The 27,336-nt window shown below is 41.9% G+C and overlaps 2 protein-coding genes and 1 long non-coding RNA gene across 3 annotated transcripts; 1 reads left to right on the top strand and 2 right to left on the bottom strand.

Annotated features, from left to right (window-relative positions):
* Positions 1–533: 533 nt before the first annotated feature.
* LOC121758592 (auxin response factor 6-like) lies at positions 534–5,463 on the bottom strand. Its single transcript, XM_042153960.1, has 14 exons — positions 5,313–5,463; positions 5,104–5,216; positions 4,398–4,496; positions 4,245–4,301; positions 4,000–4,158; positions 3,832–3,916; positions 3,592–3,682; positions 3,279–3,443; positions 3,086–3,208; positions 2,927–3,002; positions 2,687–2,834; positions 1,507–2,594; positions 1,232–1,422; positions 534–956 (listed from the first exon to the last, which is right to left on the bottom strand). The coding sequence occupies exons 1-14, from the start codon at positions 5,371–5,373 to the stop codon at positions 752–754; spliced, it is 2,661 nt and encodes an 886-aa protein (XP_042009894.1). The 5' UTR covers positions 5,374–5,463; the 3' UTR covers positions 534–751.
* Positions 5,464–22,018: 16,555 nt separating this feature from the next.
* LOC121756915 lies at positions 22,019–27,276 on the bottom strand. Its single transcript, XR_006041127.1, has 2 exons — positions 27,014–27,276; positions 22,019–22,262 (listed from the first exon to the last, which is right to left on the bottom strand). It is a non-coding gene; the product is annotated as an uncharacterized LOC121756915 (long non-coding RNA).
* On the top strand, positions 22,375–26,667 carry LOC121756914 (late blight resistance protein R1-A-like). Its single transcript, XM_042152344.1, has 4 exons — positions 22,375–22,846; positions 23,876–26,128; positions 26,218–26,248; positions 26,337–26,667. The coding sequence occupies exons 1-2, from the start codon at positions 22,424–22,426 to the stop codon at positions 26,102–26,104; spliced, it is 2,652 nt and encodes an 883-aa protein (XP_042008278.1). The 5' UTR covers positions 22,375–22,423; the 3' UTR covers positions 26,105–26,128; positions 26,218–26,248; positions 26,337–26,667.
* Positions 27,277–27,336: the final 60 nt, after the last annotated feature.

The raw sequence follows: 27,336 nt of genomic DNA on the forward strand, positions 1-27,336 counted from the left end.
ATAGTATTCAATTGGAATAATTAGTATGAATACTCTTATGAATTTGTGTAATTTACTTGTTTATAAAAACTAATGAATTAAGATAGTACGAGTAGTATTCAATTTAATGGATTATTACTATATTTTATGATTGAGTAAATACATTTTGATACTTAATGTCATGTAATACCAAGATATTTCAATCATGGACAATCTCGAAATAGTGTTTATTCTTGAACAACCCAACACTATTGCATGAATATAAATCCAATGGATTAAGTAACTCAAATGGCTACCTTAAAATGTGACATGTAATGTGTCAAAGCCCATCAACCAACACTCTAAAAAATTGTCATTTATTTTAGATATATAGATAATATAAGAAATAAGAAAGGAATAAAAAACCTATAAATAGAGATTTAGTACCCTTTAAGCTGTCATTTTATTCCATAATAATGGTTTTCAACTTCACCAGATTCATTTTTTCCATATACATACATCAATCAATCCAAGATATAGACCATTTTTGAGATATATGACCATTTGATTACAAATGTTCAAAAACATCTGTATCTATATCTATATAGCAATAAAAGTCTACATTTTTTCCTCATTTCAAATTGCAATAAATGTTCTTAAAATTCTTACAGAGTAGCCCTAACAAGACAAGGATTCACCATATAATATACATACAGCAAGCTTACATACCCTCGGCCTTTTCGGGTAAGGCCGGGGGAGAAGGAACTCAAGAGGACGACGAGCAAGATTTCCATCAGTATTCGAGAGACCCTACGGATGGTATGCCGTTTAAGCCACTTCTGGAGTCCTTCCTGCTCATGTAGTCATCGCAGCTGTTGCTGCTGGTGGAGACCCGATGATTTTGGGCCGAATCTGGAAGATCGAGGCCCTCTTTCCCCATTTGCTGCACTTCAACAGGCGACAGTATCTTGATGTACCACACGCTGTTCACGAATTCCCTGCGATGCAAACGACTAGATGCTTAGATTGTCAAGAAACACGAAAATGTAGGATGTAAAGGCTTCGTAGAATGTAATCCCGAGGCGGCCTAGTGGTGGAGTGGGTGAATTTTTGGTCGAAAGACGCAATTTTGAGTCCCACCTATTCCGGTTGATCACTCTTTTATGTGATTCGCAGACTATAACACACGAGCGTAGGTTATCAAATCTATAACAGACGTGTGACACGCACCAAAAGATAATCGAAGCAGTGTCAAAGAGAGATGGTTACTTACTGCCAAGGATCATCGCCGAGGAGAAGAATGTCATTCTCTCGGTCAACGAATACAAGCTGCCAGCCTGATCTCTGAGGATCTTCCAACAAGCCCTCGAGTCCAAACATGCGAGCAAGCTCGCTCCGCAGCTCAGAATAGCAGCTGAATTTGGAGATATCGAGTGACCGCCCGAAAGACCCCAACTTGTGAACCTACAACATTGAAAACTATGCAAATCAGCAGCAATTGGATCGCAGTGATCGAGAAGAAGACAATGTGCACCTAATGCTACTCACCTTTACAAAGGCTCTCGATGTCGGGTTTGTTTGGTCCACGTTTTCCGAGGACTGCATGTAACCCGACCCGTCTACACAACTGGAGGAAGTCATGTCCGAGTTGAGAGGAAATTCAGTGCCTGAGCCACTTGGAAATGTGGGGTTCGCATATGCCATTGACAACGGCTCGTTCGCATTTCCACTGTTTCTAAGGTTAGACATACCGACTCCGAACATCAGATTGTCGGGAGAATGTGCCACACCTTGGAAATCCGAAAATTCTTTACCATGGAACGGAGGCAGCAAAGCCGAAAGGTCCGAGACCTTGGAATTAGGCGTCACCAGCTCTTCCAGATGGGGCACTCCGAAATGAGAAACCTTGGAAGGAAGCTGCGGGTCTAACGCTACTCGTTTTGCCGGGGAATGAGAGACGAGAGGATGAGGTCCGTTCAAGTTCATGTGTGGAGATGTTCCTTCGCAGGAAAATGAGCTCAGAACACTTTGCATCGAAGAGTTGTTAGACGAAGCCATGTGATTCCCGATGAGGTTGGAGAAGTTCTGTAGCTGGCTCGTTGAAGACAAGGCCTGCACGGGCGTGAACTGAGATTCCGAAGTCAACCCCATCTGCAAGCTAGCCGGAATAGATTTTTTCGTCACCTGATCTTGAAATTGAGGATTCAGCTGTTGAGGCGTCAGCTGCTGCTGAAGATGATTGATAAACGAATGACGGCCCTGTAGTTGTTGATGCAACATCTGAGCCTGAGAAACGATGCTGCTTTCCGGAAGGTTCTGCAGGAAGCTCTGTTGGGAATGGGGCTGTTGCAGCATCTGATTCTGTAGCAGTGAAGCGGAAACGTTGGGGGCGTTTTGCTGAAATTGGAAGGACTGATTGAGGATTTTCGAGGGATCTAACGACCCTGTGTCCTGCATTGCAGCGGCCGCCATTACTTGGTAAATATCGGGTTGTAAACAGAGATTCGAATTGTCTAGCCTCGGCAACATCCAAGGGGAAACGCCCTGGAAATTTAGCGACTGAAGGCCTTGATCTCCGACACCCCCGCGGAGCCATGGCATCGGAAAATTCATACCCATATCGCCATCTTTAAGACCTAAACGACGAAACATGAATAAAGTAGGATCAAATTAATGGTCGATTGAGGAAGGAAACCATAAATTTTCAAAGTCAGTCGATAAACCAGACCAGGAAATGACGGCAGTCCAGTTGGCCACGGTCGCTTCAATCTGAGGGAGAACGGAGACGGGTACATGGGAAAAGTTGTCAGAGGTTCGATCTCCCACAATGAAACTCTAGGCTGTCTCTCCCCTGCAGCCGACTCGTCCCATCCGACCTAAACATGAAAATATACGACACCACAACTTCAAAAATATTATCCAATTTTAAATTGATTATTAGATCAGAGCAGCTTAGATATGTCCATACCTTCACCGAGCGCCAATGTGAGCTTGGCCAACGAACTGGATCCAAATCACTGATACCCGTTATTGTGCCCATATACCTAAAAATCCCAAATTCAAGAAAAATATATAAAAAGAAATTTGCATAATGGAAGAGGAGGAAACGAAAAATGAAAAGACGTACCTCCGGACACTCGATTCTTCAGTTTCAAAAAGCATCCTAAAGCGCATACCCACAGAAACTCTCGTATGATAAACTGCTTTGGCATATTTTGCGAGAGGTATCACAAAATCCGATGGACTCGCCCTGAAATTTGTAAACCCAAGAATTTGAAGCTGGATATTGCCTAATACGGTAAGCTGTTGCGGAAATTTACCTGGGATTGTAGAAAATGGTGAACGGACTATTCGTAGCTGCAGCATGGGCAGCAGCAGCAAGAAGCCCAATGTGCATACTATCGCTTGACAGCACTGATGAAGGCATGACAGTTTGCGGTCGACTGGCACGCCGAATCCCCAAAAACATTTGGTTGTTTTCGTTCCTACAAAAAAAGTCGTGGCCGTAATTACAAATGGAAACAACCTAAATCTAATCCATTTTGTATGAATTTTCTAAATTTAGAATATTATCCTTCCAAAAGTCGATCAAAAGCTCGAATGACAAAGCCTAAAGAGCATAAAGCTGCATACCAGATGAAAATAACAGAATCTCCGGCAACTAGTCTCTTTGCACTCACAAACACGCTCCAGCCTGTTGTTAGGAGATGCCTCTTCGGCTGACCTGGAAAAGACAAGATTGCAGCTTCATAAATTGGCCATCACAATAGCTACAACATAGAGAAGTCTACATTGTCCTGATTTCGATTATAACTAGGAAAAAAAAATACTATAGCCCCTTTTCGAACAAGTTATTTCGTACAAACAACTCACCTCGAAATATATGCCTGAACTTCCACTCGTTGCCGTGAAGATCCTTTGCGATTAATTCTTGAACCGGAGGGGTTTGAGAATAGTCCTATACACGCAGTAAATACACAGTTCAAATATAGAAATTCATGACGACCAAAAAACTGGATAGCGAGGCACTAGTAAACTTACGAGCGGAGGAAAAACTTTTTCAGCTGCTCGACGAGGGACAGAAAATCCTCCATGAGTGCTGGTGTCGCTAGCAGTCAACGTTTTACAGAAATAATTCGTTGGCTGTTTGCTTGGAGTGCCGAGTTCTGACGGTAGTAGGCATATGTCCTTCTGCTCTTGCTAACAAAATAGCAAACGACAAACTAATGAACAATAAAATAACGAAATCAAGAACACAAATATAAATAAGTCTAAAAGTAAATTACAGGGGTAAGCGGCTGCAAAGTCATTTGAGCGTAGACTTCATCGGTTTCAACATCAGCCTGCAGTTTAGAAAATCAAGATTTTAAGAACAAAGCTCTCCATAAGATTTTAAAATATAGTAAAATCATACAATGACGGTATAATACACAACTTACGTGCATGGTAACATTGTGAAGTTGGCATATTAGTTGCGGTTGCAAGCCGGGATAGTTAGGGACAGCGCCATCTACTTCCTTGTTGGAAGAGGCGGAAACCTGGATAAATACCACCAAAGAGATACGAGACATTTGATGTAACCCTAAGATAGCTTAGTTCTTAAGACCACCATCATCATAAGTCCGATATATATCAAGACATAGGACTATAACACTTCAAGAAAACAAATTTAAAAGTTCGATTTCAGGCAATCCAAATCAATGTTTGCCTATGTCGCACGTCCACCAACGCAAATATAGTATCTTCGAGCAAAAACTACTTGCCTAAAGTGACTACAAAGGCTCCACGAACAGGTCACCGTAAAATTTACGAGAATAATCACATTGTTCAACTCACCAATTACTTGGAAAAAGGGGGAACATGAAAATACATGCTAATTCACTACATAAGCAACTCAAAGTGACGGGGTTCCAATTCGGTCTAAAATCCTGTAAAATTCACCGTTCCACTACTCTATGATCGATTATGCATCACACTAAGCTATCGGCTTTTCTATACATAGAATTCAATTAAATTTTCCAACTACATCAATAAGCTGCAAGCTCAGAAATATCATATAAATCGAAAAAAGCAGTGTATCAATACCCTAAAATATACTCCACAGCTAAAATAAAAACTGCTTAAACTGAAAATTCTTCACAAAACCTGCTCACTATGGCCTTGAGGGAAGTAAACCACCCGGCTCCCGAGCTGGGGAAGCGACACCAGAGGGCCGGCACAAGCGTGCCACAGCTCCGAATTCAAGCATTTCTTCTCCCCTGCCAACACAAGCACAAAAAAAGAAGCTGAAATAAAGCATTCCCATGAAAAATACAACAAACCTAATGTGAATTAAAGCAAACAATAGAGCTTACCTTCCTCAGACTGATCATTAAATCCAGTATTAGTTGAAGAAGAAGAAGAAGACAACCTCATATTCCAAAAGAAGGAAAAAAAGACTCAATTTTTATTTCCTAAAATAGAACTACCAAAACTAAGGGCAAGAAAAGAAAGAAGCTTAACCACTCAAGCTCATCCCCCCCCCCCCCCCCCCCCCCACCCTCCCAAAATCCCCCAAAAATGTCAAATTTGTTCATCCCAATTCACACATAGCTCCAAATTTGCAACCCCTTTTTTCAATTTCCCCCCTTTTAAGTTGAATACAGGCAAATTGCAAACTGAAAACAAAAGGCAAAGGAGATCTTGAGGTTAATTTTTGGAGTTGGTTGGGACAAAACCCTAAAGAAGGAAAAGAAGAAGACTGGTCCGAGGTATAAATGAGTTAAAGTTAGTAGTGAGTGAGGGAAAAGCAACTGATCTCTCTCTTCACTTCTCTCTCAAGCTCTGTGTGGAGCTAAAATGAACAAGCAGATCTTTAATGAGCTTTTCTCCTTTTTTTGTATATTTAATATTTAATTCCAAAAGAGAGAGAGCTTGAAGAAGCAGATGATCTAAAAGTATACACATTTAATGCAATTTTGTCACCGAGTTTTGTATGGAATTCACATTTATTCTATGTTGAAATTTCATTTATCTATTCATTTATATTGATTTTATTTGGGTATCATATACAGTATTTATTTATATTACTTTTATTTGGGTATGTGAAATATTTTGATTAGAATACTAATATACATTGATGATTTATGTTAAATGATTTACAAGTGATGATTTAATGAGCTTGATGATCAATGATTTAAAATTAACTTCTTGAAATTTGAAGCATTAGCAACTGCTCTGGTTCATTGAATCTATCTACTATAGTTTTATGAAATTTTAAATATTCATCAAAACAAATGTGTACTTTGAAGAATAAAAGAATTACTAGAAAAATGATTTATTCACTTTAGGTAGTTGGCCCAAATAAATATGCTTTCTCTTTCTCTTTCTCATGCAAAATGAAGGCCCAAAAGAATTTTTTTCCAATATTTTGATCCAACTTTATGTAATGGGCCATAATATGTGATTGAAATAATAAGCTTATCATAAATATCCATTTTGCAATTATCTTACTCCATTTTACTTGAAAAATTAAAACTTCAGTTTTAATGATCCATGGATTTAAAACTGATAAACTGAACCTTCATTCAAATTATTCTAAAAAACTATTTCATTTTGAAATGACAAGATAATCCCTTCGTCCATGATTTATAGTTCAGTTTAATTCGGCATAAGTTTTAAGAAATGTGTAGCATAGCAGCAGAGTTAGTTAGTGGAATGCAATACATATTAGTATAATTTTATAGTAGAATGTGAGTGTAAAAATTTAATAGAATAGGTTGGGATTTTAAATTGTGAAGGTTCCAAAATAACAAATCAAGACATTATTTCGTGAGAAGAGGGAGTATTATAGATCAAGCTACTTTTCTGTGCGTCCATACAGAATTATCAGAAAATAAATTATAGAGAAAAGATATAAAATAAAAAGGACATTCTCTTGTAAAATAAAGCCAACTATAACATTGTTCCATACTCATTTATTTTCGTGTGTCCACGTTCATTTAATGGGACATGCCGCCCATAACGACACATATTTTAATTCATTTAATATTTTCATAAAAAATATTAAATTTAATAGATAATAATAAAAATAACCAGTATTCATATAATTAATATGCCACATAATAATTCCTATATGATGGGGTGCGTACTAAACAAGCCCAACAGCAATGACGGCCCATCAGCCCAAAGCCCAAGGAAGAGTATGAGTTCGGCATTACCAAAGAGTTCGGCCTCAGCCTACAGCTCGGTAAAAGCCAACCTATCAAGCTCTACTCTCAGATCGGCAACCAAAGCAGGAGTATGAGTTCGGCATTACCAAAGAGTTCGGCCTCAGCCTACAGCTCGGTAAAAGCCATCCTATCAAGCTCTGCTCTCAGGTCGGCATCAAGCTCTACTCTCAGATCGGCAACCAAAGCAGTTCGGTCTCAGTATTCGACCGAACAAGGAGTTAGTGGACCCATACAGGATGTCCAACACACCCACTACCACGTGGTGTCAACTCAGGCCACGATCGTAGGCCATGACCTACGCTACATCCACGATCTTAGGCCATGACCTACACGACATCCACGACTTAGGGTGGTGATGCAAGCCACGATCTTAGTTCAAGATATAAATAGAACTTAGATCTGATACGAGAAGGTTAAGCTCTCTAGAGATAAAAACACCATATAGCAAATAGCAAGTTTGTATTTGTAAGCTGTAGAAAACAGATCAAGCAATACAATCTAGCCCTCCCTTCTTCCCGTGGACGTAGATTTACTTCAGTAAATCGAACCACGTAAATTCTGTGTGTTGTAGTTTTCATTCTCTACCAGCTTTTACTAACATCAGAAATTCGCGGATCCATCACTGGCGCCGTCTGTGGGAACCGAAGAACAAAATTTGTGATAAAGCGAATTTTTGATCCATTTTTTTCCACCCAAAAAATGCATACCAGATCGCAGAGTACCCGTATTCCTGCCCGTGAGAACCAGGAGGAAGCCAATCCATCCCATAGGTCTGGAAAACAGCCTAGGGATAAATCCACCACCAGTTCTCATGGCGAAGGAACAGGCCGCTCCAAAAATCGTCCCACTGAGTCTTCCCAGCAGCCTGATTTGAATGAGGCTGTCAAGCTGTTCTTGGCGGAGAAGCAGGATGAGTTCTTAGCCTTCCTGCAAAAGAGCCAGGAGCCGAAGACGAAAGCGGAGGATTCTCCTTCCTCATCCAGACATGAAAGTCACTACTGCAGTAGTGCCGTGTCTTCCAGGAAGAAGAATCCTCAACCCCGACATATTCCTGCTCTTCCTCGGTACCGGAATCACAGGAGAACTCAATCTCTTCCATACCGACGAGATATCGGATTCGCCGTGTACGGAGCACTGAAGACTCCGTTCTCGGACGACATCACCCGAACTCCCCTACCACAGAACTACCGAACTCCGTCGATGACTTACGACGGGCTCGTGGACCCTCACGATTTCTTGGGGCGCTATCAGTATAACATGGCGAACCAGGGTCTCAACGAGGTCCACATGTGCAAGCTGTTTCCCGAGCTGCTCATCGGGAACGCGAGAAGGTGGTTCGATAGCCTCCCCCAGGGCAGCATCAGATCTTACCGAGATCTAATGGATGCCTTCCACAGGAGGTTCTTTCAGAAAGCGGAAGCCCGAATCACTTCGGCTCAGCTGCTTTCCATTCGTCAAGGTCGCGACGAAAAAATCAGCGACTTTATGACAAGATTCCACAAGGAATGCCTGCAAGTAGACGATCTCAACGATCTGCTTGTCATCTCGGCATTCCAAAATGGAATCCTGCCCGGAGCTCTCTACAGGAAGCTCGTTGAGTGCGGTCCGCAGACAGCTCAGGAAATGTGGGACATTGCGGACCAGTACTCCCGGGCCGATGAGGCAGACCGTCGCAAACGGTCGTTAGACAGCTCATCGTCCCGAGGAGACAGGAGGAAGCCCGATCATAGCGATCAGGGACATCCTCGCCGAACTCCTTTTGGCGATCAGGGACATCCTCGCCGAACTCCTTTTGAAAGGATTCAAAGGACTCCGGTGCAAGACAGATTGGGACCCCGTCTCAATCCCGAGAAGCCGCCCGCTCAGTTCGTACCGCTGAACAAGCCGAGAGCGGAAATTTTCGAACTACACTCTGACCTGTTCGAAAAGCCAAAGCGGATGACGAAATCTGCCGCGCGCCGACCCCAGGATAACTACTGCTCCTACCATCAAGACCACGGTCACGATACCGAGGAGTGCAGAAACTTGGCTGCAGGTATCGATGTTCTTGTGAGGGCAGGGACATTGAAAAAATACCAAAGCAAGCAGTCAAAGAAGAATAAGAAGCAGAGAGGTGCGAACTGCGCTCCTCAGGATCCGAAAAGGCAGCCGGATCCTGAAGACGATGACGAGCCGCAATATGATGGAGTAATCCTGACTATTGACGCTCTCCCTGCCGGGAAGACCAAGTCGTCCCTGAAGTCAGAGCGCAGAGGCTCCAATCGAGAAGAGCCAACGCATAAAAGGCTGAAGCAGGACGAAGTGATTACGTTCTCGGATGCTGATCCCGTCCCGGCCATCTCTCCTCACCAAGACGCCATTGTCATCCAAGCCGGAGTGGCAAACAAACTGATCCACAGGGTGTTTGTGGATACAGGAGCGTCAGTCAGCATTCTTTTTAAAGAGTGCTTCGACAAACTAGAAGTGGACCCAGCTCGGCTCAGCCCGGCTCCGCTTCCCCTGAAGAGCTTCACCCAGGAGGACACCCGCCCTGAAGGTATTATCAGCCTTCCGATCACGGTGGGGAAAGCGCCTACTAGCTCCAGTACGATGATTGAGTTTTTCGTGGTGAAAGCTCGGTCCCCGTACAACGTCATCCTGGGAAGAGACTGGCTCAACACAGTTCGGGCCGTTTGCTCCACCTATCACCTCACCATCAAGATCCCTACTAAAGGAGGGATAGCGGTCATCCGAGGTGACCAAAAGAGAGCAAAGGAATGTCTGCAAATTGCGCTTAGAAGTGCCGAACAGTCAGATCGGCACCACCAAGCATAGCAATCACAGCAGCCGGAGTCAGAGGCGATGACCGAAGTCATACCGGAGCCGAACTCAATGACAGTTCAGCTGTACGAAGACGATCCATCCAGAACGGTTAAGATCGGCTTCGCGGGAACGCCTCTACTTCGGGAAAAAACCATCCAGCTCCTCAAGGAGTACAAAGACGTCTTTGCATGGTCTCCGTTGGACATGACCGGAGTGCCCCCCGAGGTAATCACTCATCGTTTAAATATTGATCCTTCGGTCCGGCCGATAAAACAGAAGCAAAGACTCTTTGCGGCAGAACGAAGTCAAGTCATCCATGACGAAGTCCGTCAATTATTGAAGGCGGATGTGTTATTCGAAGTGAAGTATCCTTCGTGGGTGGCCAATCCTGTCATGATCAAGAAAAAGGAAGGAGGATGGCGGATGTGCATAGATTTCACCGATCTAAATAAGCACTGTCCCAAAGATTGCTATCCCCTTCCGAACATAGATAAAAAAGTAGAAGCTCTGATAGGCTTTGAAATTTTTTGTTTTCTTGATCTATACAAAGGATACCATCAGGTTTTAATGGATGAGATTGACGCTTCAAAAACGGCCTTCATTACTGATTTCGGCATTTTCGCTTATAAAAAGATGCCATTCGGTTTAAAGAATGCCGGAGCCACTTATCAAAGGATGGTAGACAAGCTTTTTCGGCACCTGATTGGAAAGGAGGTCGAAGTGTATGTTGACGATATAGTCGTCAAGAGCAAAAGCACCTCGGAGTACGAGCACAACCTCAAGTCCACTCTCAACGTGCTCAAGAAAGCCAACCTCAAACTTAATCCCCAAAAGTGTACCTTTTTGGTAGATTCGGGAAAGTTTCTAGGTTGTTGGGTTTCAAAAGACGGACTCAAGGCAAACCCCTCAAAAGTTCAAGTCGTTCAGAACATGGAAATGCCGAAGTCCATACATGACGTGCAAAGGCTAACCGGATGTCTAGCCGCACTGAGTCGATTCCTTTCCCAAGCAGCCGAAAAGCAACTGTCGTTCTTCAAGGTGTTGAAAAAGGCACCAAAGTTCGAGTGGGGAGCCGAGCAGAAAAAGGCCTTTGACGAGCTCAAAAGTTATCTAGCCGAGCTTCCTATTCTCTCTGCTCCAACCGAAGCCGAAGTAATATTCTTATACTTAGCGGCATCGGATCAAACCATCAGCGCGGTACTTGTTCGAGAAGAAGGCCTAAAGCAGCTTCCCATCTACTTTACAAGCCGAGCATTAAGAGGTCCAGAAACCAGGTATCAACCACTGGAAAAGATTGCTCTGGCATTAGTAAATGCAGCAAGGAGACTGCGGCCATACTTCTATGCTCACAAGGTATGCGTCTTAACTGATCTGCCACTTCGGCAAGTGTTGACCAAACCAGAAGCATCAGGCAGAATCGCCAAGTGGGCTATAGAGTTGGGAGAGCACACAATTGAATATCTACCTCGGAAAGCCATCAAGGGACAAGCCTTGGCAGATTTTCTTGCAGAAGCAAAGTTCGATCAAGCAATTCCTGTTATTGCCGAACAGAAGAATTCTGCCAATGCCGAACTAGCACTGCCCTCGGAATCCGAAGTAGAGCCGCCGGACTGCTGGAGCGGATTCGTAGATGGAGCTTCAAACAAGATGGGAAGTGGAGCTGGTATTTTACTTGTCGCTCCCGACGGACACGAGGTAACCTACTCACTTCGTTTCCTATTCCCCACTACTAATAATGAAGCCGAGTACGAAGCCCTCCTGGCCGGACTCCAGTTAGCGCAAAGTCTGCTCGTCAAATCTCTCAAAGTCCATTGTGATTCACAAGTCATAGTAAATCACATGTTGGGTACAAGTGAAGCTCGTGACGAGAGAATGAAGAAGTATTTGGACAAAGCGCAAAGCATCAGCCGAAGTTTCTCCTATTTTCGGATAATCCGCATTCCCAGAGCGGAAAATAGCCGAGCAGATGCCTTAAGTAAGTTGGCCTCAGATCCGAGCTCAAAAGCGGAAGAATTAATGCATCGAAGCATTGATGAAGCCGAAGTACATTCAGTATCCAGCTCGCCGAACTGGATGACGCCGATCTTGCAGTACCTGAATCAAGGACAATTGCCCGAGGATAAGAGAGAAGCTCGGAAGATCACGTGCCGAGCACTTCGGTACGAACTTCATGAAGGAGTCCTCTTTAGAAAGTCTTACCTCCAGCCGTTATTGCGGTGCGTAGGACCAGAAGAGACGGACTACATCCTCAGAGAAGTTCATGAAGGATCGTGCGGTAGCCACATCGGAGCCAGAGCTTTAGCTAAAAAAGTTCTGAGATGGGGATATTATTGGCCAACCATGGTACAAGAGGCAGTGCAGCTCGTCAAGAAGTGTACGAAGTGCCAAATTCATGCAAATGTCCCAAGGATGCCGCAGACCGATCTATACACTATGCAAAGCCCTTGGCCTTTCATGCAATGGGGCATAGACATAGTGGGACCACTTCCTCAAGCTCCTCGGCAAATGAAATTCCTTATCGTTGCCGTGGACTACTTCACGAAGTGGGTGGAGGCTGAACCATTAGCTACGATAACGAGCTCAAAGGCATTGGACTTCGTCTGGAAGAACATAGTGTGCCGATTTGGCATACCCCACATCCTCATCTCGGATAATGGGACTCAGTTCACCGACAAGACGTTCAAGAATTGGTGCCAAGAGCTGAACATTCAACAGCGGTTCACTTCGGTCTCCCATCCCCAAGCAAACGGACAAACGGAAGTAACGAACCGGATTCTGGTGAAAGGGTTAAAAGCTCGGTTAGAACAAGCCAAAGGACAATGGGTAGAAAATCTCCCTCAAGTCCTATGGTCCTACCGAACTACACCCAAAACCTCCAACGGTGAAACTCCGTATAGTCTGGTGTACGGCACTGAAGCCGTAATTCCGGTGGAGATCGGCGTACCCAGTCCCCGAACTCTAAATTTCTCCTCAGAAATGAATGACGACGGACTGAGAGCAGAACTAGATCTCGCCGAAGAAAGAAGAGAATTGGCGTGCATAAAAGCAGCCAAGTATAAGGAGCAAGTAGCCCGGTATTATAACCAAAGGGTGAAAAAGCTTCAATTTCAAGTGGGAGATCTCGTCTTGAGAAACAACGAAGTAAGCCGAGCAGAAAAGCTGGGCAAACTCGAACCCACATGGGAGGGTCCATATCGGGTGTCAGAAGTCCTCGGCAAAGGGTCTTATAAATTGACTCACATGTCAGGAGAACAAGTACCCCGAACATGGCACGTCTCCAACCTCAAGAAGTTCCACTTGTAAGAGACAAAAGTCCGGTCAGTCCGTCTTGTGTCTAGTTCGGTCATAGGGGTATGTGTTTTTATTTGTTTGTTTTTTACTTGTACCTTTTACTTGTCGTTTTTTAAAAAAAAGTTTAAAGTTTTTTTCTTTCATCTTTTTCATTTTTTCTCTATGTGTTTTGTCTCGATGTGCTTGTCGTCTCTTACAAATGGTACCAAGGTATATCGTTCTTTAAAGACTGATCCCCTTTTTAGATCGATTATTAAAGACTATTGTGAGTCCAAGCTTCTACGGAGGATATAGGACCACAATTCAGCTTAACAAGCAGTCCGTCTGAAACGAACTGCAATAAGCCGACGATTGTGAGTCCAAGCTTCCAAGGAGGATACAAGACCGCGATTCAGCTTAACAAGCACTTCGTCTGAAACGAACTGCAATAAGGGAAAGTCCGATCCACGCGATAAACCTCGCCGAATTAGGACGACCAAGTTCGGTCAAAGAAGTTTACCTCATAAGGCCGGGGACGACCACGTCTAGTCAAAGAGGTTTACTGCATAAGACCACTTCGGTTAACTGGGAAAGTCCGATCCACGCGATAAAACTCGCCGAATTAGGACAAGGGAAAGTTCGATCCCGGCGACAAAAATCGCCAAATTAGAACACAAACCAAGTCCGGTCAAAGATGTTTATTTCATCAGACCAAAGACGAGTCCGGTCAAAGATGTTTATTTCATCAGATCAAAGACGAGTCCGGTCAAAGATTTTTATTTCATCAGACCAAAGACGAGTCCGGTCAAAGATGTTTATTTCATCAGACCAAAGACGAGTCCGGTCAAAGATGTTTATTTCATCAGACCAAAGACGAGTCCGGTCAAAGATGTTTATTTCATCAGACCAAGGACCAAGTCCGGTCAAAGAAGTTTACTTCATAAGACCAAGGCCCAAGTCCGGTCAAAGAAGTTTACTTCATAAGACCGAGGACGAGTACGATGAAATTTTTTCGCTAAGCTGTAAATACAGTGTTAGAAGCGAAAACAAAATTTCATTTTTCAAATCTTGTTCGGCATACAACTTAGCTACCCTACAAAATGGCGTTACGCTATTACAAAGGACTATTCTACTGTCCAGGGTTGCTGAAGTTAAGCCACCTATCTGCAAAATCCTCTGGAAGCCGAGTTCGGTTGTTCCGAGCAGATGAAGAATAAGCAGGTCGACGAGATGCTATCCTCGACCCAACGCCTCTTCCCCGAGCCCGAGAAGTCCTAACACCTCGGCGATGAAGAGTCTCTGCAATAAGCATCTGCTGATCTTGCTCGCTCATAGTCACAACTCCTCGGCGAATTTCAGTCCGTCCCTGTCTTGACGATTCCGGTTGCTCCTGAGCCCGTTCTCGTCTTGACGTTTCCGGCTGTTCCGGAGTTCGTTGTTGGCTGGGAGTAGGATTTTGAACAAGGGAACCAGAGGTTTGATCTGGAGTGCGAGCATCTGTTGGCGCGATATGCCGAAGGAATCTTTCTATGGAGGGGCGCCGAGAAAGAACAATGTTGTACCGAGAAGCCCAACGCCGCAGTGATGTCACAACTTGTTGGCAAGCCGGGCTCTCCAGCACATTGTTCATACGGAGTACATGATATTCCTCCCACAGTTCGTCAACTCGACTCTGAACATCTGATATGGTCATTCCCCCGCGCACACGGATGTAATCCTCATACGCAGTCCTCTCAGCAATGGCCGTATTCAGCTCGGCCTCCAGATCTTTCTTATCGGACTCTAAGTCCTTGATATCGGCCTCCAGCTTCACTAAACGAGCCAGAAGCTCGTCATTCTTCGTCTGATCGGCTATAGCTCTTCTCTCAGCTTCGTCCAAAGCCGAAGAGTACAGCCGTTTCCAGTGAAGTATCTCCATCTCCTTGGGTACAAAGCAGCTATATTAGTTCGGCAGCTGTACCGAGCAGATAGTAAAATACAACAGGAATAAAGGCGAGTACGAAAAGCTATACGAAGACAAGTGTAGAGAATTTTTCATTCACAAGGAAAATTTTTTACACTAGGGCTTCAAGGCCATTTTACAAGGAAGAAACTAGACTAAGAGAAGGGAGACGAAATCATACTCCGCCAGCTTCGTCTCCGGCTCCTCGGTCTGGTACAGCTTCTTTCTCCTGGGCTACCTCAGCCTCAGCCTCGCCTCCTGCCGGCCTCGCCTCCGCCTCCTGATCGGCTTCCTTCTCCGGATGCCCGGCCTGATCGACTTCGGCCTCCCGCTCCAGTGGCTCGGCCTCACCCTCTCCGTTGTAAGTCGAAGCGGGTGAAACGGGTCCCACGGAGGCAAAGATAGCCTCCAGGTTCTCGTCCCGATCAGCTCGACAACTCCGGACTCGGTCTGCAGAAAGCAGGTCCGAAGATGAAGCGAGCTCCTCAAGGAGCGGCAGATTCTGAAGCCGAGCCGCTATCTCTCGGCTGTACAGAGGCAGCACGACATCGGCCCCCTGCTCGCCCTTATCGGCAATTAGCCTTACCAGACTACCGACAAAGGCCGAGAACTGGCTGCTCAAAAAGAGTTTCTCCGTGTAAACACGGAGAGCCTCCCCTTGGGCAACCACGGCAGCAGCATCCCTCCGTTTCGTCTGCTCCCGCTGGATGACGAGCTGGTTTTTGGCAAACTGAGCTTCATCCTGGGCCGAAATCCTAGCAGCTCTGGCCTTCTCAAAGTTAGCTTCAGCCTGTTCGGCCCGATGACAAGCAGCCGCCAACTTCCTCTGCATCTCAGCATAGTCATTGGACGCTTTGGAGAGTTCGACGGCGACGAGCTTGGAGAGCATATCGTTCCTCTGAAAATGAATAAAGAAAAAAGTCAACAAAGGGACCACAAAAAATACAGGAAAAAAGCAAGGCCAGAAAATCAAGAAGAGAATTCACCTCGGCGAAGTCCGTGGGCCATAAAAACGGCTCACAGATATGTTCCGAAGGAGGCGCCAAGACCACGTCTTTCTCGGGCGCTCTCGGGGGCTTCTGGGCCTTCCCCCTCCCCTTTGCCGAAGTTGACTCCGGCTTCTTCGGATCCGAAGAGGTTTTTTGCCTTTTCGGAGTCCTCTCGGCATCAGACGCCGAGCTGGTGGTTTTCGGCCTCTCCGGCTCCTTGGACTCCAAAGATTTTCGGGTAGCCTTGTTCAGCATGTACACTGCCAAAAAGCAAGAAAGCAAGGTTAGTTTTCTTCGTTAAAGCAGTAGAACATAAAGGTAAAGAAAAATCCTCACCCTCGGCCTCTTCGTCCGAAGACGAGATGTCGAACACGACGTCGCCCTTGACGAGCTCAGACTCCGTGTATTGTTTCCTAACTACGGGAATCTTGTTGAGCTCGCCATCGAGCTCGGCCAATGGTTCTAACCGAGGATGAGGAATCACGGACTTCGGCCCTCTCCAGGGGAAGCCCGGAGCCGCTGTCCTATTATAAAAAAAGAAGCGGTTTTGCCATTTCGGCCACTTGGTTTTGCAGAATGCCCTAAAAGGCTGTAAGGGGATCAAGTAAAACCAAGATCCCTTCCTTTTAAATTGGAAAAAATTAAGGATTGCCCGCAGAGACAGATCCTTATCTAACCTACGGAGTTCGGCAGCAAAAGCCGACAAGTGCCTCCAAGAGTTCGGAGTCACCTGACCTAAAGGGAGTTGAAAAAAATCAAGAAGCTCTACAAAAGGTGGGGGAAGAGGGAAACGAAGCCCGCATTCTAAGCAGGCTTCGTAAACGGTGGCATAACCCTCCGGCGGGTCGTTAGCCCTATGATCATCGTCGGGAACCACCGCCTTCCCCCCAGGAAAAGAGTATTTTTCGTAAAGGGATATCACAGTATCCTTACTCAAGATACTGTGAAAATACTCTACGGTCTTCTCCCCGGATTCTTTCCGGCTAGAAGACCCCTTACCCCCTTTTCTACCGCTACCAGACTCAGACGAAGAAGAAGCAGACATGGTTCTTACTCTTTGAAAGTTTGAAGAAATCCTGAGGAAATTTTTGAAAGCGGAAGGAAATTTTTCACGCAAAAGATAGAGAGTGCAGAAGAAGCCAATAGCAAAGGTGTTCAAATGATGAAGAAAGGCGGTATTTATCAGATTTGGAAAAGATTTCAAATCATCGCACCGTTTCATATTCCACCTTTTCAGGATTCGACGGCCGGATTTTACTGTCGCATTTAATGCCGCATTTAATGCAGTCACGCGCAGGGCACGTCCCCTGACTTCAGCCTCCCCCGTACCCTTTTCCAGAATGCCGAAGTGACTCGCTTCGCCGAAGTGATTCACTTCGCTTTTCGGGGGGGGTAGTGATGGGGTGCGTACTAAACAAGCCCAACAGCAATGACGGCCCATCAGCCCAAAGCCCAAGGAAGAGTATGAGTTCGGCATTACCAAAGAGTTCGGCCTCAGCCTACAGCTCGGTAAAAGCCAACCTATCAAGCTCTACTCTCAGATCGGCAACCAAAGCAGGAGTATGAGTTCGGCATTACCAAAGAGTTCGGCCTCAGCCTACAGCTCGGTAAAAGCCATCCTATCAAGCTCTGCTCTCAGGTCGGCATCAAGCTCTACTCTCAGATCGGCAACCAAAGCAGTTCGGTCTCAGTATTCGACCGAACAAGGAGTTAGTGGACCCATACAGGATGTCCAACACACCCACTACCACGTGGTGTCAACTCAGGCCACGATCGTAGGCCATGACCTACGCTACATCCACGATCTTAGGCCATGACCTACACGACATCCACGACTTAGGGTGGTGATGCAAGCCACGATCTTAGTTCAAGATATAAATAGAACTTAGATCTGATACGAGAAGGTTAAGCTCTCTAGAGATAAAAACACCATATAGCAAATAGCAAGTTTGTATTTGTAAGCTGTAGAAAACAGATCAAGCAATACAATCTAGCCCTCCCTTCTTCCCGTGGACGTAGATTTACTTCAGTAAATCGAACCACGTAAATTCTGTGTGTTGTAGTTTTCATTCTCTACCAGCTTTTACTAACATCAGAAATTCGCGGATCCATCACTATACATTATGACATAATTTGGCATTTTATCGCTTGGAAGACATCGACACATGAATAGGTCTTTGTGAATTTTGTTTTAAAATTTTAGATATCTATATCATTTTTAAGAAAATCCTAGAATTATTAAAAGAAAAAAGTGAAGCCATTTCTTTTCAGCACATGGATTAAAAAAGTTTTGATTAATAAGTTAGTGCAAATAGAATAAAGCAAAAGAGAAAAGATAATAAAGTAAGAAAAAATAAAGAGGTTGATTTTTGCTAAAATATGAAATGAGTTACTTATAATGAGACGAAGGTAGTACTAGTACAAGTTATGGACTGATATCCACCTCCAATATGTTGGAGGTTAGACTTGAATTTTTGATCTTTATTGCAATGTGTTTTGTAGTAACCATCTTAAACTTCCTAAGATACATCATCAACCCAATTTCTTCTGGGAGGGTGTCCAAATGTGGACAATTTCACCTTCTCTAACATGTAAATTTCTAAGATTCCACAACTCACCAATGCAAAGGACCTTAAGCCAGCGAAATCCATTGTGTTGGATCACCATTTGTCGACCAGTGTATGCATTCTGCAATTTGAGGCATCCAGTTTGATAGCTTTGAGTCTACGCAGAGCAATAATCTCATCTAAACACGACATGCTTCTGAAACGACACCTTTTCAAGATAAGGTGATCAAGAGCCCAACATTTCTTCAAATTAGCAAAGATCTTGCCTACATCCAAGTTTTCATCAACTTCTTCGAAGCCCAATTTTTTGAGACGAGTCATCATCTCCACGCCTGACATCTCATCCGTCCAATCATAAATAGAGATGTAGGTTAGGGTCTTTAACTTCTCTAACTTTCCTATTTTCAAAGGCTTTCGACATATCACATCAGACATGTGGAGATTACGAAGGTTTGCCATTTCCCGTATAATATCCGACACTTCCACCATAAAGTTTAGAGCTATATCAAGTGTCTCAAGCCTTTTCAAGCCACCAAACGAGTGCGGAATCTCTTGTATGTAATTGTTTCTCAATCCCAAATATCTTAACTCGATCAATGTGCCGATAGTTTCTGATAAACTCTTCACCCCAAAATCTTCTAGGTCGAGTATTTTGAGTAGCTCAAAACTCTCCTAGTAAGACGGGCTAGCATCATCTGATTACTTTTCACTTTCAAAAGTTTATTTTAATTACTACTCCATATTATTCAAATAATTTTTTTAGGGATGTTTGCCCCTAATATCAAGGAATATTAAAAAAGTTACATTTTTTCCCATGAACTTTAAACTTGATAAAAATATTACGAACTTTACCCGAGTTTTATATTTACTTGCAATTGCAAATAATATGATATAGAGAAAGAAAAATGGTTAATACAGAAATAATATAATCAGACTTAGGATGTTGGCCAAAAAAATATTCTTTTCGCATTCAAAATAAAGGCCCAGATTAAACAACTTAGTTAGATTTTATATCCTAATTAGCCCAAAGGAAAATTTCTATATTTTAGCCCAACTTTTGGTAATGGGCCATACTATGATCTTCTCAGGGGAAATATGATTATCCAACTTTAGAAAATTAGAAATAATTAATTTATATATTAAGCATAATAAATGATAAATTCACTTTGCATTTTTCTTATTTTACTTGTAAAATTAAGACTTTAGTTTCAATGATCCGTGAAACGGATCAATTGAACCTCCATTTTAAATTGTACTCAAAACTATTTCAGTTTTGAATTGATAAGACATTGAATTAATAAAGAGAAAAAATAAAATAAAATAAAATGAAACGGACATTCACTTTTAGCATAAATCCATGGGAAGCATAGTTATTAAAAATTAAATAGAAGAGAAAATAAAATCATGGGAAGCATTACCACCAGTACAATATAATGTTTCAAGATTGCCCTATATATAATGCTCAATTTCCATAATTTGAATTAGTTTTTCTTGAGAATTCATCAAAACCATAACTTCACAAATTAAAACATAGTATACAAATATATTTTCCTTTAAACTCAACTTTATGCATTTGACTTTTAGAACTTGTGTTTTAAGACATGTACTATGTACTACTTTAATATTTCAATTTGTTTGGAATTGTCATATGATTTCATATTTCATTCTTCTATCTATTAGTAGGGTCTAATATAACAACAAATCCAACTTGATATTAAAGAAATCGAATTGATCCCTAAAGTTAGCCATCACAGCTGGCCTTTCACGTTCACAAATGATAAAAATGAGTTAAAAAAGACCATTGACTAATTAATGTAATACTCTAATTAGTTCACATTTAACCACTTGGAATTTAATATGGTACATCTATAGACTGATTAGTTTTGTCTTATACTGATTTATTTTGTGGGATTAGTTTTCAGATGAAACTAATGAATTTTTAGGAAAAATATAATGACGGTTCAATAATATAAAATTGTGGTTTGATCGAAACAAATTAAAGTGTATACCAACTCAAACTTAAATTATTTATTAATAATTTTAATTTGGTCTATTGCATAAATTAGCTTCTTATACTCATATTTTTATATTTATACATTAACAATTTATCCCAAAAGTATAATAAACGTTCATATTCATATGTTTAGCATATTAAACTCAGCCAGAATTTGACATTTTATGTTTTGACAGCAGCTACCGATGAATGAAAGCATAGATATTGTAAAAATATTCAGAGTAATTATTAGTGAAAATATAGTGATGTGGTAGGGTATGAGTGACATTAATATTTGTTTTATTTAAATAAACAAATATCAACTTGCCATTGAATATTGTATCACATACATGAATGCATACTAAATTTCGACTGTTTAATGACAGCATAACTATTTTTTGATATATAAAAGTTTAGTTATATTTATTCACAAACCCAATATATTGTGAAGTCAACTGACCCTAAATTATGGATTAATTCAAATAAGTAATCTGATTAATACGTTGTCGATAAGAATCATATGACTTTACACGCCTTCACATATAACAACCTTATTATAATACTACTATTATTATTATTTATAATATTTAAATAAAAAAAATACAAAACCACTACATAAAATAACAATTGAAGGACCCACAATACAAAAGTTGTAACCTTATAACCTTGGTGAATACACTATACTCCTAGTTCAAAACTAATTAAAGATCGGCATAAAATGTTTATGATTAATATAGAGGTCTGCTAAAATAAAAATTAAGAGTTATTCTCAACTCTAAGATCGTAAAGATCAACGATGGATTCATAATTTGTTGAATGAATTCGTAGTTTATGTTTGATTTCACGAAAAATATTTAATTTTTGAATTTATACATTTTCAGAGCAAAACATATTCCACATATAATGTATTCGTAATTTCTATACTCCATTAAAGAGGTTTTAGGCTTTAGCTTAACCCTTCCTTCTCTACAAATCTTTTATTATATTTTGCATACGCTTATTCAATTATGTAACCATGTGCATCGATATACAAAATTACATCACATGCTAAGATGCTTTGTAGAGATTAATTTGAGCAAATAATAAGATTAGATTTAACCCATCATAATTAAGGATTTTATAGACTAATTACTCCGGGAATCCCCATAATATAGCCCGGATCGATACAACCACTTCATTTTGATGTTATACCTTCGGATTTCACATAGGACTTAATTATATGTATGCAAAATTTTAGATTCCAAAAAATAAAAAATTCAATATTTTTTCTCAACAAAAAATTAAAATCAAGTAAAATTTTGATTTAGTTTCAAATAAAAGGAAAACCGAAAATGCATAAAACAAAATAAAATCCAAAAAATAATAAAATGACATTTGTGCCCCCTTAAATGATCTCTGGTGGCAAAATTCCATCATACATAAAGGAGTAGCGATGACATTGAGTCCTCGGCCCCTGTTTCGCAAGTCCCGTGCGAATTTCAAGTGTGACTTTCAGCATCGTCGGCTAGAACTGCATCACAACCTAAGATGCTTTTTTAAGAAATTAATTTGTTAGTATACTCCACTAGATTTGAATACGTGTGAAAGCTCAAAGTAAATTGCACTTATATTTATATAACATAAATGAAGGCTACTTCTTCCCACTCCAGCAAATAAAAAAGATAAGAGGCAAAAAGGGGAGAGAAAGAGAGATGGCGGACGCAGCAACAGAGTTCCTGCTGAACAACCTGAAGGAGCTGGTGCAGCACGAAGCCCATTTGATCAACGACACGGAGGGAAACATCAAGAAGTTGGAAAGCGATCTACTCCACTTCCAAGCCTTCCTCAAGGACACGGTGAAGATGAGGAAAAGCAACGAGCGAATAAAGCTGATGCGGAAGGAGATTCACGATGCTGTTTATGACGTCGAAGACATCATTGATGCATTCATGGTAAAGAACAGAGAAGCAGGGACGAGTAGTCGGTTTATCAAAAAAATCCTGACTGGCCACAAAAAGCTGCTCAATCTCCACAGCATTGGGCAGACGGTGGAGGGCATCAGCGGCCGAGTCACACAGTTGAGGAATGACATCAACCTCATCACCGACGACGACAAAAAGGATACACCTTCTGAGGTACCCTCTCATATTCATATGCTTTTTTTTAAATCTTTTAATTTCATCTATGATTACGAAAACAATTTCATATGCAATTAGTGGGGGACATCCATGGTGTCATAGAGGGCTACCCAACAATTTTAACGTTTATGTATATACATTACCCATAAAATTGTGTAATCTAGTATGAGTGCAAGTCGGTTTGGAATTGGTCTTAGAAATCTTCTATTTTAGTGGCCTGAGTTTGAATGTAATAGTTTAAAATTTCTAGATCCGCCCCTTGATGCAATACACTATCTAAATTGCCAACAAATCCTCTAACTCTCAAAATCGGCTCAATACTAACATTAACATTCCATTTCTAATGGTGGTCATTGCTAGTGCAAGAAACCTCAAAGATTCATCATATTTGCTCCAACTTGGATTGCAAATCTTTTATTCATCGCCAACATTGACGATGATGGCCTTTTCCTCTTCCTATTCTTTACGTTCCTTGCTCCAATCCAAGATGATGGCCTCTTCTTCCTCTCCATCTTCCTTTCCTTGCTACCTTCTTCTATTATGTTCCTTCTTACCTTCTTCATATCCTCTTCCTCTTGTTACTCCCGCATACTGACATGACAATCATGGCCTCTTCTTTTGCATCTTATTCTTCTTCTTCTTTCTTATTACAAGCCAAACATGAGAACTTATCCAAAAGACTAGCCAGTTAGGAAAAGAGACCCTATTTGATCTATAAATCCAAAGCAATTGCTCTTCTTAACCGATGTGGGACATTAGCGTCCGTGACATTCATCATCTTCTTCTTAACATTCTTCTTTGTCCTCATCTTGCTCTTCTTCATTATCTTTGATCAAGATAATTTAGTGGAATGTTCCAATTGAGCTGATTATGAATGTTTGAGGGAGTCTTGGCATAGTTCATGTCCAATATGAACATTTTTCCACAATAATTATACAAGTATAATGAACCTAGGTTCATTTATTAGGACTTAGAAAGCAAATTTCTTCCTACACCTATTTGAACTCAAATAAACTTCTCCAACAGCCTCGACCACCAAGAAAGGACAAGAATGTGGTGGGCTTTGCAGACGTGACCGAACGCCTCATACGCCGTTTGACTCAAGATGCCGACGGTCTTGATGTCATTTCTCTGACTGGTATGTTTGGGCTGGGCAAGACGACGTTGGCATGGAAGATTTATAATGATCCTGAAATCATCTTAAAGTTCCCTACCCGCGTATGGATTACTGTTTCAGCAAAGTTCACAAAGAAAGATATTTTTTTACGGATACTCGGCCAACTTACCACTCTAAACCCCGACATGCGCGCCAAAGATGACGAGGAATTAGCTGATATTGTTTACAATTATCTCCGGGAGGGCACTTTCCTAATAGTGATGGATGATGTATGGAGCATACTTGCTTGGGAACAACTTAAAAAGGCTCTCCCGTTACAAGACAACAAAAGTAAAGTCTTGCTCACCAGTCGTGAAGAGAGTGTGGGAAGCGCTGCTAGTAAGCCAAGACCCTTCGAGCCATTGCGGCCCTTTGAGCCAGAAGAAAGCTGGGAGCTGTTCCGGTTGGAGGCACTGGGCAAGCTCGAATGCCCTTCTCAACTGGTAAAAGTCGGGAATAAAATTGCATATGATTGTGATGGACTGCCACTTGCGATAGTAGTCATAGGAGGCATCCTCTACGAGTTATCAGACCCAAAAAATGTGTTTGCAACTAAAAGGGAATGGATTAAAGTGTCGGAAGATGTGAACTCATATCTCAAAGACGACCCGCAAGAACGCATGACAAAATTCATATCTTTGAGTTATGAGAGCCTACCTCACTATTTGCGACCTTGCTTTCTCTATCTGGGACTGTTCCCAGAAGACTATGAGATTTCAGCTTCGAAATTGATCCGCATGTGGATTGGAGAAGGGTTCATACAGCAGAAGGATGCCCGTACTTCATTGGAGGAGGTTGGACAGAATTATTTGAAGGATCTCGTCAGTAGAAACTTGGTCAAAGCTCTCAAGTTTAGAGCTGATGGTAATATCAAAACATGCCAGATTCATGATACCTTGCGTGATTTCTGCCGCAGTGAAGCTGCAACTGAAAACTTTCTCCAAGAGATCAGGCTCAATGAACAAGGACATTGTGTACCTCCAATCTCTGAGTGGTGCCGCCGTCTTTCTATTCATTCCGATTGCAAGAGCTATATCTCATCAAAATGTCTTACTCCTCGTGCCCGCTCATTTGTTTGTTTTTCCAAGGAGCCCTGTGATGACCTGTCTGGGAAAGAAAGCACAAACCTCATTAAAGCCTTTAAGTTTCTTAGAGTTTTCGATATTCAACCCTTGATATTGAAGGATATCGATACTGACCTCTACACTTTGATCCATATGAGGTACATTGCCTTGTTCATCACTTTGTCGATGCTTTCTCCAGATTTCAACAAGATTTCCAACATGCAAACTCTTATCATCAACACCACATCCCCTACCCTCGCTGTTAAAGCCAACATATGGAAGATGAGGTACTTGAGGTATTTTAAGACAAATGCCTCTGCAACTTTGCCCGCGGCCAAGTCATCATCTGATTGTGCAAATGAGCTTCAAACACTGGGCTTAATCTCCGTGGAGAGTTGCAAGGAACTTCATCTGCGGGCTCCCAATCTGAAGAAATTGGGCATCCGTGGGAAACTAGCATTGCTTTCCGACGAAAAGGGACCTTTTGATAGTGTGAGGAAGATGAGATATCTGGGAAAGCTGAAACTAGTAAACGACAAGGCACAAGACACGGAGCGACTGAATTGCCTGCCAAAAGTTGATCAATTCCCATCTGGACTTACAAGCCTCACACTGTGCTGGACTTCCCTCAAATGGCAAGAAATCTCTATTCTCAGATCGCTCCAGAAGCTTGAGGTGCTCAAGCTAAAATATCAAGCATTTATCGGGAGCACCTGGGAGTTAGAAGATGCGGGTGGAGGTTTTCCGTCTCTTCAATTCCTGCAGATTGAACAGACAGATTTAGCTTTCTGGCAGGCTAAACCCCATCACTACCCCAAGCTTAGAAGCCTTGTGCTCAAGAACTGTGACAAGCTTCGTGACATTCCACTTGATCTGGCTAAAGTAAAGAGCTTCAAGATGTTGGATTTGACCACATGCACAGATGCAGTTGACGCGGCCAGGGATATTGCTGCTGAAAATGAAAATATATTTGGCAAAGACTCTGAATTCAAGCTCTCTATCTTTCCTCCTCCTCCTCCTGCTCCTGCTAAATGATCGAGATTCGTTTATCATTGGCAGGTGAGTTATCTTTCAAATGCTTACCCCAACTTAATCTTTATAATTTCATGTTATATACTCTCATATCTATTATCGCTTGTTTTATGCAGCATAGGTCACACATTTCAAGCTTCTAATCAGGTAGAGTTTTTGTAACCTAAACTTTTTCTACATCTTTTATTACTCTTGTTGTTTCAGTGGTTGATACATAGCTTGCATTGTTTCACAGAGGGTCGCTAGAATAACTGCTGCACTTGGCTTGTTCTTATGTTGAACTGTTTCCCTTCTTCGAATAGTCGAGCGTGTTTGCTCGGATTTGAATAAATGCCGCACTTGATTCGGCTTGTACGCTGAACTTGCAAAACATTGCCTTGCTGTGTTGTTACTTGTATTAGATCTGATTTCGCTCTTTATGGCGGATCAGATCATTTATTTTTGCCATCTTAATATGTATGTGTTCATTATGCACATGTTTTGAACATTGGTGATCATTTTTCCCTCATGTGATTGTTTTGTTCATCATATCTTCATATGGAATATGATTGTTTCTGTTTTCTTAATGACACTCTGAAGCACTAGGCATAAACATGGAAGATCATGCTTTTAACAGATGGCATAATCATATTTAACAGAATCTTGCTCAATCCATCAATTTCATACTTATACTCACATGAATGCATCATTAACATAGAGTACTATTTGTATAAGCAATAAGATGAACTTAATTAAGAAAACAGAGCAAAATTTTGCACCTTTCAATTTTATTCAGAATTTCTGCCCAAATCAGACTAACTCCATTACCAATTCAAGCAATCAATCACCAAATCCTAAGAGAGGGGGTGAAGTTCCTTCAATTCAATCTATATTTTGAAGCTTAGAGAAAAGCAAGGTACAATGAATTCATACCTTAATTTCACAGGATTTGAGTTGAAGCTGGAACCTCACAAGCCAGAAAACTTAATTAATAAAGGTTTGGAGAGATAGAAGAATATGGAATGAGCTGTGTGAAATGCGGTGAACACGGTGGAAGTGACGAAGTGATACGGCGGCGGTGGCGGTGGCCGAGTTGGGTATAGAAAAAGTGGTCTAATTTTGACTTTTTGAAATAAACTTCCAATATTAATTGGGCTTTTAAATTCTATTCTCCACTGCTTTCTTTATTAATGTGGTTAAGCCCATTGTTTTACAATCTATAGCTAATCATACAATACTACTTATTAGGATTCATT

The sequence above is a fragment of the Salvia splendens genome, chromosome 12 (genome assembly GCF_004379255.2).
Source record: "Salvia splendens isolate huo1 chromosome 12, SspV2, whole genome shotgun sequence".
Classification (NCBI taxonomy): domain Eukaryota; kingdom Viridiplantae; phylum Streptophyta; class Magnoliopsida; order Lamiales; family Lamiaceae; genus Salvia; species Salvia splendens.

What these genes read in the sequence shown, in the direction of transcription:
- LOC121758592 (XM_042153960.1), bottom strand. Translation starts at nt 5,373, where the DNA reads ATGAGGTTGTCTTCTTCTTCTTCTTCAACTAATACTGGATTTAATGAT. An exon ending in TAATGATCAGTCTGAGGAAG is followed by an intron (nt 5,217 to 5,312) that starts GTAAGCTCTATT and finishes TTGTGTTGGCAG; the next exon opens with GGGAGAAGAAATGCTTGAAT. An exon ending in TTCACAATGTTACCATGCAC is followed by an intron (nt 4,302 to 4,397) that starts GTAAGTTGTGTA and finishes TCTAAACTGCAG; the next exon opens with GCTGATGTTGAAACCGATGA.
- LOC121756914 (XM_042152344.1), top strand. Translation starts at nt 22,424, where the DNA reads ATGGCGGACGCAGCAACAGAGTTCCTGCTGAACAACCTGAAGGAGCTG. An exon ending in AAAAGGATACACCTTCTGAG is followed by an intron (nt 22,847 to 23,875) that starts GTACCCTCTCAT and finishes CTTCTCCAACAG; the next exon opens with CCTCGACCACCAAGAAAGGA.